At 42.7% G+C, this 16258-nt stretch overlaps 1 protein-coding gene across 1 annotated transcript in view; it reads right to left on the reverse strand.

Moving 5' to 3' along the window:
* Positions 1-14944, reverse strand: part of LOC110507820 (mediator of RNA polymerase II transcription subunit 13-like) — a 32267-nt gene extending 17323 nt beyond the window's left edge. The window contains exons 1-12 of the mRNA XM_036964820.1: positions 14236-14944; positions 12714-12948; positions 11321-11489; positions 6422-6567; positions 5987-6184; positions 5658-5843; positions 3104-3263; positions 2889-2999; positions 1219-1899; positions 818-1034; positions 447-477; positions 202-323 (exon numbers count right to left, since the gene is read on the reverse strand). Of these exons, the coding sequence (XP_036820715.1) occupies positions 202-323; positions 447-477; positions 818-1034; positions 1219-1899; positions 2889-2999; positions 3104-3263; positions 5658-5843; positions 5987-6184; positions 6422-6567; positions 11321-11489; positions 12714-12948; positions 14236-14301 (2322 nt within the window). The 5' untranslated portion in view covers positions 14302-14944. The remainder of the gene's footprint in view (positions 1-201; positions 324-446; positions 478-817; positions 1035-1218; positions 1900-2888; positions 3000-3103; positions 3264-5657; positions 5844-5986; positions 6185-6421; positions 6568-11320; positions 11490-12713; positions 12949-14235) is intronic.
* Between the last annotated feature and the right edge of the window lie 1314 nt (positions 14945-16258).

Raw genomic sequence — 16258 nt, forward strand, 5'->3', positions numbered from 1 at the left:
CACAGCAAAGGACTGTATTTCATTTAAGAAATTTGCAAAAATCTATAAAAACATGTTTTCACTTCATCAGTATGGGGTAGCGTGTGTAGATGGGCAATCATTTTTATTTAATAAATGTTGAATTCAGTCTGTAACGCAACAAAATGTGTATTATGTCAAAGGGTATGAATACTTTCTAGAGGCACTGTATACTCTACTGACCGCAAGCTCGTCTTCGTCTGAGTTGAAGAGGTTGTCCAGATCGTTGATGGACACAGCCAGGTCTGTCTCATGGATGAGGCTGGTGGAGGGTATAGGCTTCCCACCGGCCGCACCCTGACCATCTGCACACACAAAGGAAGTGCCATCAGTAACCACTCTGGATGACCATTTTATTGAAATTCCACTCGTAGTTTTATAGGAGTGATTAAAATAAAAAAATTAACAATAAAGGAGGAAATGCTCACCATCTGCTGAAGTCCCACTGCCATCGTCACCCTAAACAAACACCAGCGTAAAGAAATGCGTTATTCTCTTGGCATCTGCTACATCACTGGCTCCCAACCAGGGGTTACTTGGTCTATCCACAGTGGGTACTTGAGAAGACCAGAAGCTTACTGGTAAAATGTACATGGGTGCTTCAGGGGTACTCCAGGCAGAGCAAAATTCAGTTGGTGGTACAGTAAGCAAAAAATGTTGGTAACCACAGTGCTACATCATCCCATAAGCAAAAGTGGCATACACATGTCAACTGAACTAACCACATTAGGTAGGATTAGGAAAAGGGTGTAGGGATAACTATGGAATTAATTCTTAGAAACTCATGTTTGAAACTCACCTTGTGTCTCTTGCTGGTTTCTCTCTCCGATCCTGGTTTGTCCTTCTTGTCAGTGAAGGTGAACTCCTCGTCTCCCTCCACGAAGGCGTAGGGGTCTGGCTCCTCCTCATGGTCCTCGTCAGCCATGGCAGCCGCCAGGTGGCTGTTCCTCCTCTGGGTGTAGGTTCTCACCAGGTCGTCAGACACCTTCAGAGGCCTGCCAGAGCCAGACATCAACCTGGGAGGAGACAATGTTACGTAGATGTTCAGTAATCATGTGAAAGCAGGGGAAACTGCATATATAATGCTCAAAGTGGATGTACAGAGAGGGAGAAACCAAATATCTATCATAGCCACTCATCACCTTGGTGCTTGTAGTAAGGTTTATCATTACATCTTGAAAGAGGGGGTAGTGTACTCACTCTGTGACAGAGACAATGTTCTCCTGCCCTCCTCCTCCCCCAGAGTCATCCTGTAGTTTGTCCACAGGCAGCAGTGGTGTCAAGAAGTCTGAGGCCTTCTTCCGTGGCAGGTTGAAGTACTTCCATGGGTTGTGGGCCGAGTCTTCGTTGGGGTTGATGGCTGAGCCCACGTAGGCAGTGGGTTCCAGGGATTCAGCGTAGGTATGGGGGAAAGGCAGGGGCAGATCAGACAACGTCTTCTGAGGCAGCAGGCAGGGCTCAGAGGAGGGGGGGTAGAAGTGTTGGTGGATGGGCGTGGAGGAGCTCTTCATGGCCCCAGGGTCTTCCTCCCCGTGCTCGCAGGGGTGGGGGCTGAGAGGTGGGGGCTGGGGGGAGCCAGCCAGGTCTTGGGGGGTCCCGTGGGTGTGCAACATGGGGGCTTTGGAAGGGGCTGTGTCTATGTGGTGCAGGCTCGGGTAGGGTCCCTCATCCTGGGTTCTAATACACAGCCTCCGGGGTTCCATGGCCTGCTCCTCAAACACATAGCTGCGGTGGTGAAAGGGTGTCTGGGGCCTCTTCTGCTGCTTCTCCCCCTTCTCCAACTTCTCGCCCAGCTTGTGTTTGGGTGGCGGCTGTGGGGGCTTGCCCACTGATGGGGGGTTTCCTGAGGTGCTGCCTGATCGTTGCTTCTGGTTTTTATGCCTGGGGTGAAGAGTCAAAATATTGGAATAGCAATTTACTGAATGTTCATTTCCAAGATGTCTGTCATACAAATCAGACCCCCTAAAGGACTCTGGTGAGTTACAGAGAACAATTCACATCAGCCTAAAACACATGTCAAGCAAGGCCCGCGGGCCGGATCTGGCCCATGATGTCAATTCATTTTGGCCTGCTTCCATACCGCCCACGACGTTCTGCACTACAAGTCCTAGCAAGCACTACTAACTTGATGAGCTCCAAAGACAGTGCATTGCCACACACACCCCCCTCCTCCCAGACCCACACGTACACCCACCCAACCAGGAGCCAGCTAGTGCGCTGTATCACCTCATTTGCAGCAGCCAAGCGGTTTTCCTTAATGGTACTGACCGAACCTACCAGACCAAAAGTTTAAGTTGTAGGCTAAATGTTGATGCCAAGTTTCAGTTCCATTGCTGTAGCCTACAGACAATGCCATCTTTGATGTCAAAAAGTTATTAGATAAAGGATTCACACGAGTATAAATTAATACTAAAGCACACAAGTGAGTTTGAGTTAAAGGTTGAGTCATCGACTTAATGAAATTACAGCTTGATGTGCTGTCCCATTTACAGAGCAGCAGAGGGAAAAGGCACAGGCAGTCCTCCTAAGCTACTAAAATGTTTAATTCTGGCTTCGGTTTATAAAACTTAAAACAAAAAAAACCTGGAACAAAATGCTTAAAATATTATTTATTTTAAAATGCTATATTCAGCATCCCACGTAAATGTATAAGTGGACATCATAAAGGGGCATATTTAAAAAAAAAATATATATATATATATATGGTCAGTTTAGGTCGCAGTTCTATTCACGTTTTATTCTAAAAACAAACATAGGCCATGTCTGGACTGTAAATTCATTGTGTTTTTTCAATATGGCCCGTGCGGTGATTGAGTTTGACACCCCTGGCCTAAAACCCCCACCGTTTTATAAAACGTGATCCACAGTACCTTGAACAGTTGCAGTGTGCCCTATGCGATGACTCCACAAAATCCCATACTCCCGTTTTGTCCCCCTCCTCCTCCTCACAGGTGCCATTGGTCAATGTAGCAAACTTCCTCCTGACAAAGAACCAGACAAACAGAGCTCAGCAGACAGCCTCTCCTTCAATAGACCAGTAGTATGATATGAATCAGTAGGGTGAGGTGACAGGTAGTGTACATACTTGCTCTGGGCCCGGTTGGTAGTGCACTCCTGCCACACGCTCTCCACCACCTGGGCAGCCAGCCTACGGGGGATCTTGCTGCCATGGATACCGCTGCTGTTGGAGCTGAAACCATCCACTGTCAAGCACAGCTTTAACCACCTCTGGGCTGCCTGATGATCTATAGCAAAAAAGATAGAGAAACACTTAAGTGATAATGCCCAAGAAGCCGGTGTTTGGAGGATATACAGTTTTGGCTGTAGGTGTTAGCCCAGAGACAAAACACTGGCTTCGAGGGCATTATCACTTTTATAAGACTGGTCACCAACAAACTCAAAATAATTGACATATTTTCATTAAAGAAAAGTTACTCTGATCAATTTATTCATACTATTTCATCCTTCCGCGAGACATAGCCCTAGATTTGTGTCAGGACTGCTACCTATGCAGGCTGGTTGTTTGTTCTATAGGTTAGGTTAGAACCCGTCGTTAAAGTATTTGTTTTAAATCTAAGGATCGACCCAGTCGTTTGTTCTAAAAGTTCCATTGCCACAATGGCTGGTAACGTTCTTATGCCTTGCTTGCTAGCCAGCCAACTTTGGCTAACAGTCACGTCAAACAGCACAGCCAGAACAGCAGCAAAGTAGCTGAATATTGTTTAAGCGGTTTTTCTAGTAAAATAATTTGGGATACATCCATAACAATGAATGCGCTAATGATGCACAATTTCACCTGGCATATAACATTTGCTCTCTCGCCAGGCCACTGTTCAGCATAGATTTCTAACTGCACAGCTAAAACATTAACTTCGAACTGAAGCTGGAATGACAGAAAACTAGCGGCATTTTGTGATTTTCTATTGACATTTATGTAACCCCAATAAAAAAAGAAACGTCCTCTCACTGTCAACTGCATTAATTTTCAGCAAACTTAACATGTGTAAATACTTGTATGAACAGAAGATTCAACAACTGAGACAAATTGAACAAGTACCACAGATGTTACGAACATAAATGGAACGTGTCCCTGAACAAAGGGGTGGGGGTCAAAATAAAAAGTAAAAGTCAATGCAGCTGGTGGCCACACCAGATACTAAGTACTGCAGTGCATCTCCTCCTCATGGACTGCACCAGATTTGTCAGTTCCTGCTGTGACATATTACCCTCACTCTTCCACCAAGGCACCTGCAAGTTCCCGGACATTTCTGGGGGGGGGGGGGGTGGACCTAGCCCTCACCCTCCGATCCAACAGGTCCCAGACATGCTCAATAGGATTGAGATCCGGGCTCTTCACTTGCCATGGAAGAACACTGACATTCCTGTCTTGCAGGAAATCACACACAGAATGGCCGGTGGTATTGTTATGCTGGAGGGTCATGTCAGGATGAGCCTGCAGGAAGGGTACCACATGATGGAGGAGGATGTCTTCCCTGTAACGCACAGCGTTGAGATAGCTTGTTATCATTGCAGGCACAGTCCGATGATGTGACACACCGCCCAAGACCATGACAGACACTCCACCTCCAAATCGATTCCGCTCCAGAGCACAGGCCTTGGTGTAACGCTCATTCCTTCGACAATAAACGCGAATCCGACCATCACCCCGGTGAGAAAAAAACGCAACTCATCAGTGAAGAGGACTTTTTGCCAGTCCTGTCTGGTCCAGCGACGGTGGGTTTGTGCCCATAGGTGACATTGTTGCCGGTGATGTTTGGTGAGGAACTGCCTTACTGGTTAGGCCCACAAGACCTTAATTGCCTACAGTCTGTAAGATGTTAGTGTCTTAATGACCATTCCACAGGTGTGTGTTCATTAATTGTTTATAGTTCATTGAACAAGCATGGGAAACAGTGTTTAAACCCTTTACAATGAAGATATGTGACGTTAATTTGTAAAAATCCAATCATTTTTGAAAGACAGGGTCAGAGACAGTTTTTTATGCTGATTCATGATAATCGACTGGCTCGTCCTGACATCAGACACGTTCATTACTATGGGACAGCTGGAAATCGAATGTAATATTGAAACAATGTTGCAAATGTCAGAGACCGGCAAGGTTAATACAAATCTCCTTAATACAAATCTTTTAGTGTAGATCTATTACATAAATTGCCTGGCTGGGCTGATGAGACAGTGGATTGAGCAGTCAGATGAAACAGAGTAAATAGGTATTACAACGTCAGATTTAGCCAGTGGTAACTTGTGGAATAGACATCGCCTGGAAGGGGGTATTTATCCAATCAGCATCCAGGATTAGACCCACCCGTTGTATAAATTAATAATACTCAGTATTAGTAAATCCTTCAACTTACCAAAATAATCAGTTATGAGTTTCATGTACCTATCTAGGGAGTTTTTCCTAGCCACTGTGCTTCAGCATTGCTTGCTCTTTGGGGTTTTTGGATGTGTATCTGTATAAGCAATTCGTAAAAAGGGTTTTATAAAAGAATTTAACCTGAACGCATCAATGTTTAATCATTCAAAAGATGGACACTGAAGCCAGACAGCAAATCATATCCTATTACACCTGCAGTGTTTTTGGTCCTAATAGACTAATTAGTAAATGGTAAGGATACCCGTTTGGGCCTCCTCTGGTGATGTGGGAGGAGTAAGGGTGACAGAGGACATGGCATGGTCTCTGTGGGTCCCCTGGCCCTCACACAGGATGGCTGAGGGGTTGGCTGAGCCCTGGGGGGCTAGGGCAGGGAGGTCTGACTGGGGAACCAGTACTAGACAGGCAGGGTACACCATCCTCACTCCAGCTGGAACAGATCAGCACAACACATTTTGTCAGTGACAGCCTCATTCAGAAAACACACACAATTGCAATACCACATACTAACCATGAAAATAACACATCCACACACTGGACAACACGCAACTGTAGCAACATCCCCCATCTTACCAACAAGGACCTCCACGGCTGCTAGTGAGTCGTCCTCCCAGTCTGCATCCTCCATCTTGTCCTCAGGGCGGTCCTTGGCGCTGGGGCTGATGGGATAGAACTGCCTCCACTCCTCAATGAGTTTCTGGGTGGGGTGGTCAGACATCTTGAAGGACTGGCCCGTGACCGTCCCGTTCAGACCATATGGACTCAAGATGACTGTGGAAAGGAGAGAGGGGATATGAAGTGTGAGGTCAGCACAGGTCAGAATAGAGTCGCGACTAGAGATAAATTAATTATGACAGCAGGCAAGACTATGCTTGAATTATAAATACTACTGCAGCAGCATTGCCTTTGACAAAAAATATATAATTAAAATCTATGGAAATCACAGTATCTAACCAATGACAGGTAGTTTAACTGTTGTCTCAATAGGCCATGGCTGGTTAGACCCACCTTGCAGGGGGCTGGCATTCTGCTGTGCCAAGCTCAGGTGCTCTTCACTCAGTCGCTGGACAGACTGGTGCTGGGCAATCTCTACGCTCGTGCACACATTACTGTCCCCGTGCAGGAAGAAGGTGAACGCACACGACAGGTGTTCACTGCAGAAGGGATGGAAAAACACAGTCAGTCTCAGATCCACCTGGAAATATTGGTAAGACATTCCTTAGAGAAGCAATCCGAGTGAAACATAAGATTCAATGTCTTATCAGATACAGAAAGCAAAATGATTTATTCTCATTTGGATTCACTGTTACAGGTTTCCTAAATGCAAAAGAAAACAATTAAAAGGGTTGAACAGTTGTCCTTGACCTGACAGGATACTTCAGACATGAAAGAAAAAAAACTATACCAAAACAATCTACAGTCATGAGGCTGTAAGCAGGGTTTGGGCTAGAAATGAAACTGAAAGGCAAACAAAGATTTGCTGCTGTATGCAGAGTAAAGATCTTCTTGCATGACTTCTTGACAAACGGAGCAAGTCAGGATACACTGGTTTATTACAATCGGTGCCATCTTTCTTTCTGCCTCAGGCTCACTCATGTTATACGTGCACTGAACAGTTAACAACAGTAAATGTACAGATTAAAAAAAAAAAAAGACATCCAGGGTTTTCTTCTGGATCAAAAAGGAGCGTAGGTGGTGGGTGTGGCGTGGCAATGGGTGCGGTCGGCACTGCCGAATCTCTACACCACCATCTAGGCTGTGTAGGCATTTTTAAGCCAATCTCCTGCAATTTTCACCATGGAGTGGAGATCATGAAATTTGCTACAAAAAAATTTTTTCTACATATTCTGCCATGGAGTAGAGAATGTTATAGTTTTAAAGGTAATTTCCTGCCATTGTATGCATTTTGCCATGGCTAATGCTCAAACAAAATCAAAACTGCTAAATTAATTATTTGGGGGATTTTCCCTGTCTAGATTTTATGTTGGTGATTGAAAACGAACAAATACATTATTACAAAAAAGTAGGTCTATCTTTTCAACATACTTAATATGTGGTTTTAAGTTCACACCGAAAGCATTTGTCCATCCCAAAAGTGAAATATTTTTAAAAATTACACCGTTTGGACGCTTTGGCAGCCCGCCCAAGGATTACAATGGCCGAAAAATCCCAGTTTTCCAGTTAAATCGTAACAAAAACTTTGATTTTCTATTAGGTTGAATCAAAGGTGGGAATGTTGGCACGAGAAGGCACAAGACAGGGTTATCAATGTCAAACTAATCTTTACAATCAAAACTTTTACAGTCTGTGTTACATAGATAGCAGCGCCAGTACTTTGCTGGTAGGATAATAGTCTCAACATCCCAGAAATACAATTGATGACAGGCTATTGGTCTGTTCCTAGAGCGACAGGCCCATGTCTTCACCAGAGAGAAAGCAGCTGGAAATCCCGATGAGGGCGCTCCACTAAAACATGCCCACAAGAAAAGAAAACTGCTTCCCCAAATGCTCTCTGTTCTTTAAAACCACAATTTAACCAACACCCATCTATTTGTGTGACTACCTGGACCTATCAATTGGTTTAAGTATTGAAACCAAACCATATGGATTTGAATGAAAAGTACTTGAATAAACATGAAACAATAAATATAAGCAGCAAACAATTTCAAATAGGCTACATGCCATATTAAACAGCATATAAACACTAAACAGGTCAGCAGCAGGAAGAAGGAATTTAAATAAAATATGTTGGGAGGGTACATTATTCCAAGGCTATAGCCTACAAAGAAATACATTGTGAAGCATTGCGAGTGAAACACAATAAGCTGGTAGGGAAATAAACCCTTGGCATCTAAACATTTTGTTATATTAAATCATTAGTCTATAAATTATAAGCTGTGACTTACTTAGAATTAAAAACAATTTACACAACCCCTTTTTCATGATATCCAATTGGTATTTACAGTCTTGTCCCATCGCTGCAACTCTCGTACGGACTTGGGCTGTGCAGAGATGCAGAGTAAAAAAAAAAAAAAAAAGGTAGGCCCAAAAAGGTTTTTAGGCAAAATAACGCAATCAAAACAGAAAGCTCCTTGAATGGGGGAATATGCCAGGCCTATTGGGCCAAAATCAATTATGGCCTATTGTATAAATAATACAACGGAAATGAAGGGAACTTTTAAGAGATCTGATTTTTTTTCCTACAATGATACACTTAGTTATGACTCAGTTATCTACCCACCACATTCCTTTCTTTTAGCATGTGCACAGAATAAGTATCTTGCTTTTGGGATATGTGTCTTCAGATTCCACAATGATTATTTAGTTGTGGACACTACAATCACCACACTCCCTCCCTTGGTACTCATCTTTGTAAGTCACCCTGATTTAGCACTTGTGTGCTTTATTGGTTTCTTTATGAAAATATTTAGCTAACTCCAAGACAGTAGCTAAAGCAAGGGGATATAGCAGCACACAAGTAGACTACAAATGCATGCTGGGGCGGGCATGCCCTGAGCTGGTGAAAAGAGCGCTCCTAGGCACGCTCCGCTCTACTCACATACTGTCTTATATGCCATTAAAACCTACTTCCAGATCACAATGGCTGCTTACTGTGAGGAAAATGGTCATTGAGGCCTGGCCTTCAACCAGCATGGACAACAGACAGATTATTTTAGTTTCAGTTAAAAGTGATCCTCCAAGACACCTATAGACCAAAATGTGATCACCTAGTTAAAAAATAACAGATTATTTTAAAATTGAAATGTTGAAACAAGGCTTTATTTCCTCACTAGTGCTGCACAGCCAAGCGGGCTAAACACACCAAAATAGTTCCCGTTGACAAGGTTTGTGTAAAACCACAATGCAGACTCAGGTGACAGTGAGACAGCTGAATCTCACTCACACACCAACTCATTTTCACCAAGTCCAAGGAGGCACTGCTCTTCTTCAACACCCACTTGTAGAGGTCTTCATCCTGAACATTGTGGCCAATTCTCACACACTTCACACCCGTAAACACACCATGACAGCTTAACACCCCAGTGATCATGCACTGCTTGAATTAGCAGGGCAGGCAAAACAGGCAGGGCTCAAATTAGCCCATTAGGGCTCTCCAGGATTCCCCCAGGCCCCATTTGAGTGCAGGGGGAAGCCAAAACTGTGGTGTCATTCCACTTAAAGGCACCTGCATGCTTCCCAGCCGAAGAGTTCTTGCATATATTATGACTACATAAGCTGTTAAGGCAAAAAAAATGTAGGGCGCAAGCCAATGTCTATGCCTCTTCATCTAGGTTTGGTCAACAGTAGGGATTGTTCAATTAAGTATTTGTTTGTTTTCCCGCACATTTTATTCATTGAGAAATACTGCACCAAACATCTTAGATGTAAAATTGCTCGACTAAGATCTTCTCTGCAAAAACCTCAGAATGAATGACAGATTTATTTGAATAATTCTGACTATTTTGAGGAAGTGTATACTTGCTACAGCGTCTCAAATTTACAAACAGTACTATTGGTGCTTTTTTCTTGTTTTTCAAGCTAAGTTCTTTTAAAGGCGAGCACACTCGTTTGGTCAGCCTAGCCGCCAGGAAAACTAAAGCATGCTGACGCATAACAGGGCAAAAATTAATACAGTATGCATGTCTAATCACAGCAGCAGAAAATAATTATCTGCTGCTTGTTCAACCTGAGAAAAGGCACCACATAGATTCCCTAATGTTCCCAAATTATCTAATGGCAGTGTAGTAGTTGTCTGGAATCTGAGGTAATTTATAGATCAGAATCTGTGCAGGGCTGACTCACGTGAACAAGCATACATTCACCTGCCCCCACTAAAATACTATCTACGGACAACAGGAAACTCTCCAGACATCCAAGAAGTAATCCAGCAGAGCTATTAACAGAAAAGGATACTGATGTGTGAACGGATACTAAACATATGCTGCCTTTGAAGAGCCAAGTGTCCTAGGGGGATTTCAATGAATCCATCAATCCAACGAACCTCAGGGTTTATTTCAAGAATAAATCATAAGAGACAAAAGCGTCAGATAGGGAGTCACTGACAAAGTGTGTACATTTCTATGGCCTGTGTGTTACAAAGCACATGCCCGAACATCAAGTAAAAGGAAAACTATCACATTCACATGCTGACAAGATCAGGCATGCGCGTGGGTCCGCCATCGCACAAATGTTGATTTTGTCCATCCACACCAGATGCGATCAGGACACGCAGGTTGAAATATCAAAACGAACCCTGAACCAACTATACTCATTTGGGGACAGGTCGAAACACATGAAACATTCATTGCAATTCAGCTAGCTAGCTTGGTGTTGCTTGCTAATTTGTCCTGGGATAAAAACCTTGGGTTATTTTACATGAAACGCATAAGGTCCTCTACTCCGACAATTATTCATCTTTCAATCACCCACATGGGTATATGATCCAAAAAAAACAATGAGGAGAATGGAGAGGTGGGGCTTGCAGCACGTCAAAATAGAACAAAGTTATATTTTAGAGCCTGGCTATGGAGACACTCAATGACGCGAGCAGTTTGGATGAAATAGTCGAATAACGTGTACATTTATTTTGTAACACGAGCAGTGTGTTCAGCATGTCAGAAATGGCTGAATTTCACACAAGACATTAATTCACATCATTAACACCTTCCATTGGCATTCACTCAATTTACTATAGGCCTACATTTGTGGCCAACCAATTTACTATTCTTGGCAGATGTTTTTAATCCAGTGCAATACATTACTAAAACCAATAAGGAATTACACTGGATCAGGATGCCTGGTTGAACTGCTGTAGAAATGTATTAGAAAGTCACCAGAGCACTCCGCAAAACTGATGAAGATATCAATACACTGGTTACAGAAGAGGGTTAATATGGGGACTCTTACCTCTTACTGATGGGCTTCTCATCCTTCTCGTAGGGCTTGACAAACCACTTGCCAATACGGACAAAGCTGCGGTTCATGAGGCAACGCTCCAGCAGGTTGTGTACAGCTTTGAACAGGAGTGTGCGGCACTCGTAGGACAACCCGCTCTCCCACTCGCCTTCCTCTTCACCTGAGCCAGGGAGAGAGCAAAGACAGTCAAATAGCTGCTGAATGCTCCATCAACATCACAACTTTAAACTGTAAACAAGAACTGAAGGATTGGTGGTGTTGCCGTTTGTTATGGGTTCAAACAAGATTCAAACAAGATTCAAACAATGTTTACGATGAAACTCAACACATTATGCAACTATGGAAATAATATGTTAGGAAAAATCCACTAAAAAACAGCAGTCAAACTGTGTAGCTTTCATGGACATTCAAGAAGCAAAGTGTCACCACCCACGCAATCATGATGCATTATATCCAAAAGATAATTTGAGTGGAGTTTCCCTTTAAGCTTTCACAATTAACTGTTGCAACAGTTTGACGGGTGGTGGGGATACAAAAGGTAATTTCACCTGACTAGTGTAGGATAGATAAACAAAAATGTTCACTTTGTTTTATCAGTGGCAAGGACTATAAGATCTAGCCACCAAAATCAAATCAAATTTTATTTGTCACATACACATGGTTAGCAGATGTTAATGCGAGTGTAGCGAAATGCTTGTGCTTCTAGTTCCGACAATGCAGTAATAACCAACAAGTAATCTAACTAACAATTCCAAAACTACTGTCTTGTACACAGTGTGAGGGGATAAAGAATATGTACATAAGGATATATGAATGAGTGATGGTACAGAGCAGCATAGTCAAGATACAGTAGATGGTATCGAGTACAGTATATACATATGAGATGAGTATGTAAACAAAGTGGCATAGTTAAAGTGGCTAGTGATACATGTATTACATAAGGATACAGTCGATGATATAGAGTACAGTATATACGTATGCATATGAGATGAATAATGTAGGGTAAGTAACATTATATAAGCAGCCACTTAGCTTCACCCTGTAGGCAGCTAACTACTGTAACAGGAGCTGCGACTCCAATGAAAAAGCAGATGGGAGATATTATGATTTAGGCTTTCAGCTGACCAGTATCATGGTGTGCAACCCCCCCCCCCCCCCAACAACAAGTAGACCTTAAAACTGTAGGCCCGACATGCAAACTACTTGCATCTTTTGGTAGTGAAAGATGCAGGTAGTCATTGAAGTGCATCAGGCTGTGGACTACTGGACAACTCATCTGAGCAGTGCCTTGCATGACTGGCAGCCTCTCTCCAAAAGTCAGAGTTTATCCTAACTCCAAGTGAGCCACAAACATAACCTTCCCGTAGCAGAGGCTTGCCCTTACTTGACAGATCGTGGTGGATGAGTTCGGCGAAGCTGGGGTCATCCCCCCACCAGAAGAGCCAGAGCTCACGGCGCCCCGGGGTGTGGTGCCTCCGCCACACGCTTAGCACATCGGCCGCCAGGCACCGGCTGAAGCTGCACAGGATGGGGTCTTCCTCTGTCACGGGAAAGAGGATGGGCGAGGAGGTGGGCCCCTGCCACACAAAACGTCGCCATTTTATCCCAGTCAGGTCAGCCTGGGGGATGGGGTGAGAAAAAAAGAGAGCTGAGACAGAGGTCCAATCCCAAATGGACACTAGAACCTATGCACTTGTAGAGATCTGAGAGGATTTCACAGGTGCAACTAATATGGTAATCGCTCTACCTTGCCCTCTGATAGGCTCGATGGAAGTTTCACCATATTCCTTGCAAGATCTTCGAAAGTACGTAGGGTCCATTTGGGATTGGCCCAGAGACAAGAGGCAAGCCGGCTGAATGTAAAGCAGTGCAGTAGTAGCCTAACTCCTGGGACAACTTTAACAGCTGCTTTATCTAACCAGTGTGAAGTTCCTCCAAATACAAAATGTAAAGGATGCAGTTGTTCCTTTGTGTGCAACCTAACCTTCCAAATCATTAGTCTTTAGGGTTCAAAGGGTGGGAAACCCATTTATAGCAAAGTATTTAGTGCCAATGGTTATTACCTAGAATATTCAATATAGAATAGCTTCGAATGCTATGCAACATTTTCTAGAACAAGAATATAGAATCAATTCAAAATATGACAAGACATTTATTATATCCTAGTTTTAATAAAATATACAGTTTCAGAATCACTAAAACTATTGGCCTATAGTTGATATAAGGTACACTTGTCTTAGTACCCCGTTGAAAGTTCTATCCATAAGGGAGTACCACATAACACTACAATGAGGAAGTGTGCAACTCACTAGCTTCATGAGTTGTAGTTGACAGCACTGGTGATAGGAATGCTCACTGAAGAAAACAATACTGTAGACCTAGTCATAGGCTGACTCATATTGTTGGCCTAAAAAGTTAGCCATAACTAACTAACCAAGCATCAAGTTGTAAACAAACGCAAATGTACACTGACTTGTTGCTAAGAAATAGTTAGTTGGATAGAAGAAATTGAAATCAAATATATAGCTAATGGTAATGAGGTGAAGAAGAATCATTAACATCTCACAATGACAGACAACCTCACAAAATAACCTGAACATTGCATGCCAGTTAGCCAACATTAGCTAGCTAGCGAAATGATTGCTAGCTAAGTAAGAATGTTTGTAGTTGAATCTGGTGTACTTCAACTGCTATAAACTAACATCGTATCAACAAAGTATTAATGTTAGCTAACTACAGTTAAGTCACTTGCAAAATTGCATTAGACAGTAATCTAGAACAGGCCTTGACGCCTCCAGTCAGCTGCAGTCAAGCGGTTTAGCTTGCTGTCTGCCTAGCCAAAATGGCTTTATGGCCTCAGTTTGAGCTAGCTAACGTTAGCATGCCAACATAGTTTAATCACTCACCAGGCAAAATAGGTTGGAGTGGCAGTCCTCTAAACTGGCCCCGTTTGGTACAAAACATGAACTCATCCTCACAGCGTGGTTGAACAATCCATCGTCTCAGTTACCGAGAAGAGCAATATTCAGCTAAGTTATTTGATCTGGATATTGAGTATTTAGCCAACTAACCCAGAAAACTAAGATGCTAACTTGCTAGTTATTTATACAACCGGTTGATGCCTAGCCACTATGCTAGCTTCTTGCTTGCTAAACAGTCTCGCTGTCTTAATAGCCAGCTAGCACAACTAGCTAGTTAGCTTTCTACGCTAACAGCGAGTCCGTTTTCTTACTTTACTTCATAATACGTTAACTAAAATAACTACACGAACCATACCACAGCCTCACCATGAAGTGATGTAATCTAAAACAAGTTCAGAGCAAAGAAACGCTCCCCTCCCTGAGTTAAGCTATCTAGCTAACATAGCCAAGTCAGACTAAATAAAACAGTTAGCTAACACCACCCTTATATTCCCCATAGTCGCCGGAATCCGATAAAACTATCAAAACTTTCACTAAAATACTGACATCATGATGTAAATGTCCAGTAAGGGTAAGCATTTGCGTTTACTGATTCTCGGGTCCTGCAGGTTGCCATTTGAATTCAAGGCTTGAATTCTTTAATGGCGGCCAAGAGGACAACTCTGCCTCCCAACTCCCATTGGCCAATTTGTGGCAATGGTGGGGTGGGGGGGGGGGGTCACACTATAACTGATAGCTCGTAACTGAGTTTACTGATCAAACCAATGACATCTTTGTATCAAGCCAACTCATCCTATAATGATCATTATGCTTTCAGGCTCCAGCCAGCCATAATCTAATGGAAATAGTAAAAAAAACGGAACCTCTCATTCTGGTCCCAGTCAGTCAATCACAGGTAATCCTCCTCAGGTAGCCAAGTGGTTAGAGCGTTGGGCCAGTAACCGAAAGGTTGCTTGATCGAATTCCTGAGCTGACAAGGTACAAATCAGTCGTTCTGCCCCTAAACAAGGCAGTTAAATTAACCCACTGTTCCTAGGCTGTCATTGTAAATAAGAATCTGTTCTGAACGGACTTGCCTAGTTAAATAAAAAGACACCACTAAACAAGGCAGTTAAATTAACCCACTGTTCCTAGGATGTCATTGTAAATAAGAATCTGTTCTGAACGGACTTGCCTAGTTAAATAAAAAGACAGAACTACTGCACAATATGTCAACAAAACAGGGCACAATAGGACAGTTTTACTAAATGTTTGCATTTTTGCAAGTTTTCCCCTGTTCTTTATTAGAGAAAAAGGTAAATAGAGGTAAAGGAGGGGGAATCATATCTCAAACATACACAGCTGTTTGGGGGAGCTCTGACAGAAGTGTGGCATACTTTCAACTCCAGCTGATGACATGAGGGTATAATGTTTAATTTCCAGGGCACTCTAGTGTCTACAAATATATTTATTAATTCACATTATTTTGGAGATTTCTGTTACAGCTATCAGAATACATTTCTGAAATACTCCCCATACAATTTCAGGTGTAGAGTGACAGAAAGCACCCTTGTTGATTATTTTATGTTTGTCACGAGTGAAACTCTTGCATCCAATGTACAGTACCAGTCAAAAGTTTGGACACACCTAGTCATTCAATGGTTTTTCTTTATTTTTTAAAAACTATTTTCTACATTGTAGAATAATAGTGAAAACATCAAAATTATGAAATAACACATGGAATCATGTAGTCACCAAAAAAGTGTTAAACAAATCAAAATATATCTTATATTTGAGATTCTAGTAGCCACCCTTCACCTTGATGACAGCTTTGCACACTCTTGGTATTCTCTCAACCAGCTTCATGAGGTAGCCACCTGGAATGCATTTCAATTAACAGGTGTGACTTGTTAAAACCTAATTTGTTGAATTCATTTCCTTCATAATGGGTTTGAGACAATCAATTGTGTTGTGACAAGGTAGGGGTGCCCTATTTGGTAAAAGACCAAGTCCATATGGCAAGAACAGC

The sequence above is a fragment of the Oncorhynchus mykiss genome, chromosome 27, assembly GCF_013265735.2.
Source record: "Oncorhynchus mykiss isolate Arlee chromosome 27, USDA_OmykA_1.1, whole genome shotgun sequence".
Classification (NCBI taxonomy): Eukaryota; Metazoa; Chordata; class Actinopteri; order Salmoniformes; family Salmonidae; genus Oncorhynchus; species Oncorhynchus mykiss.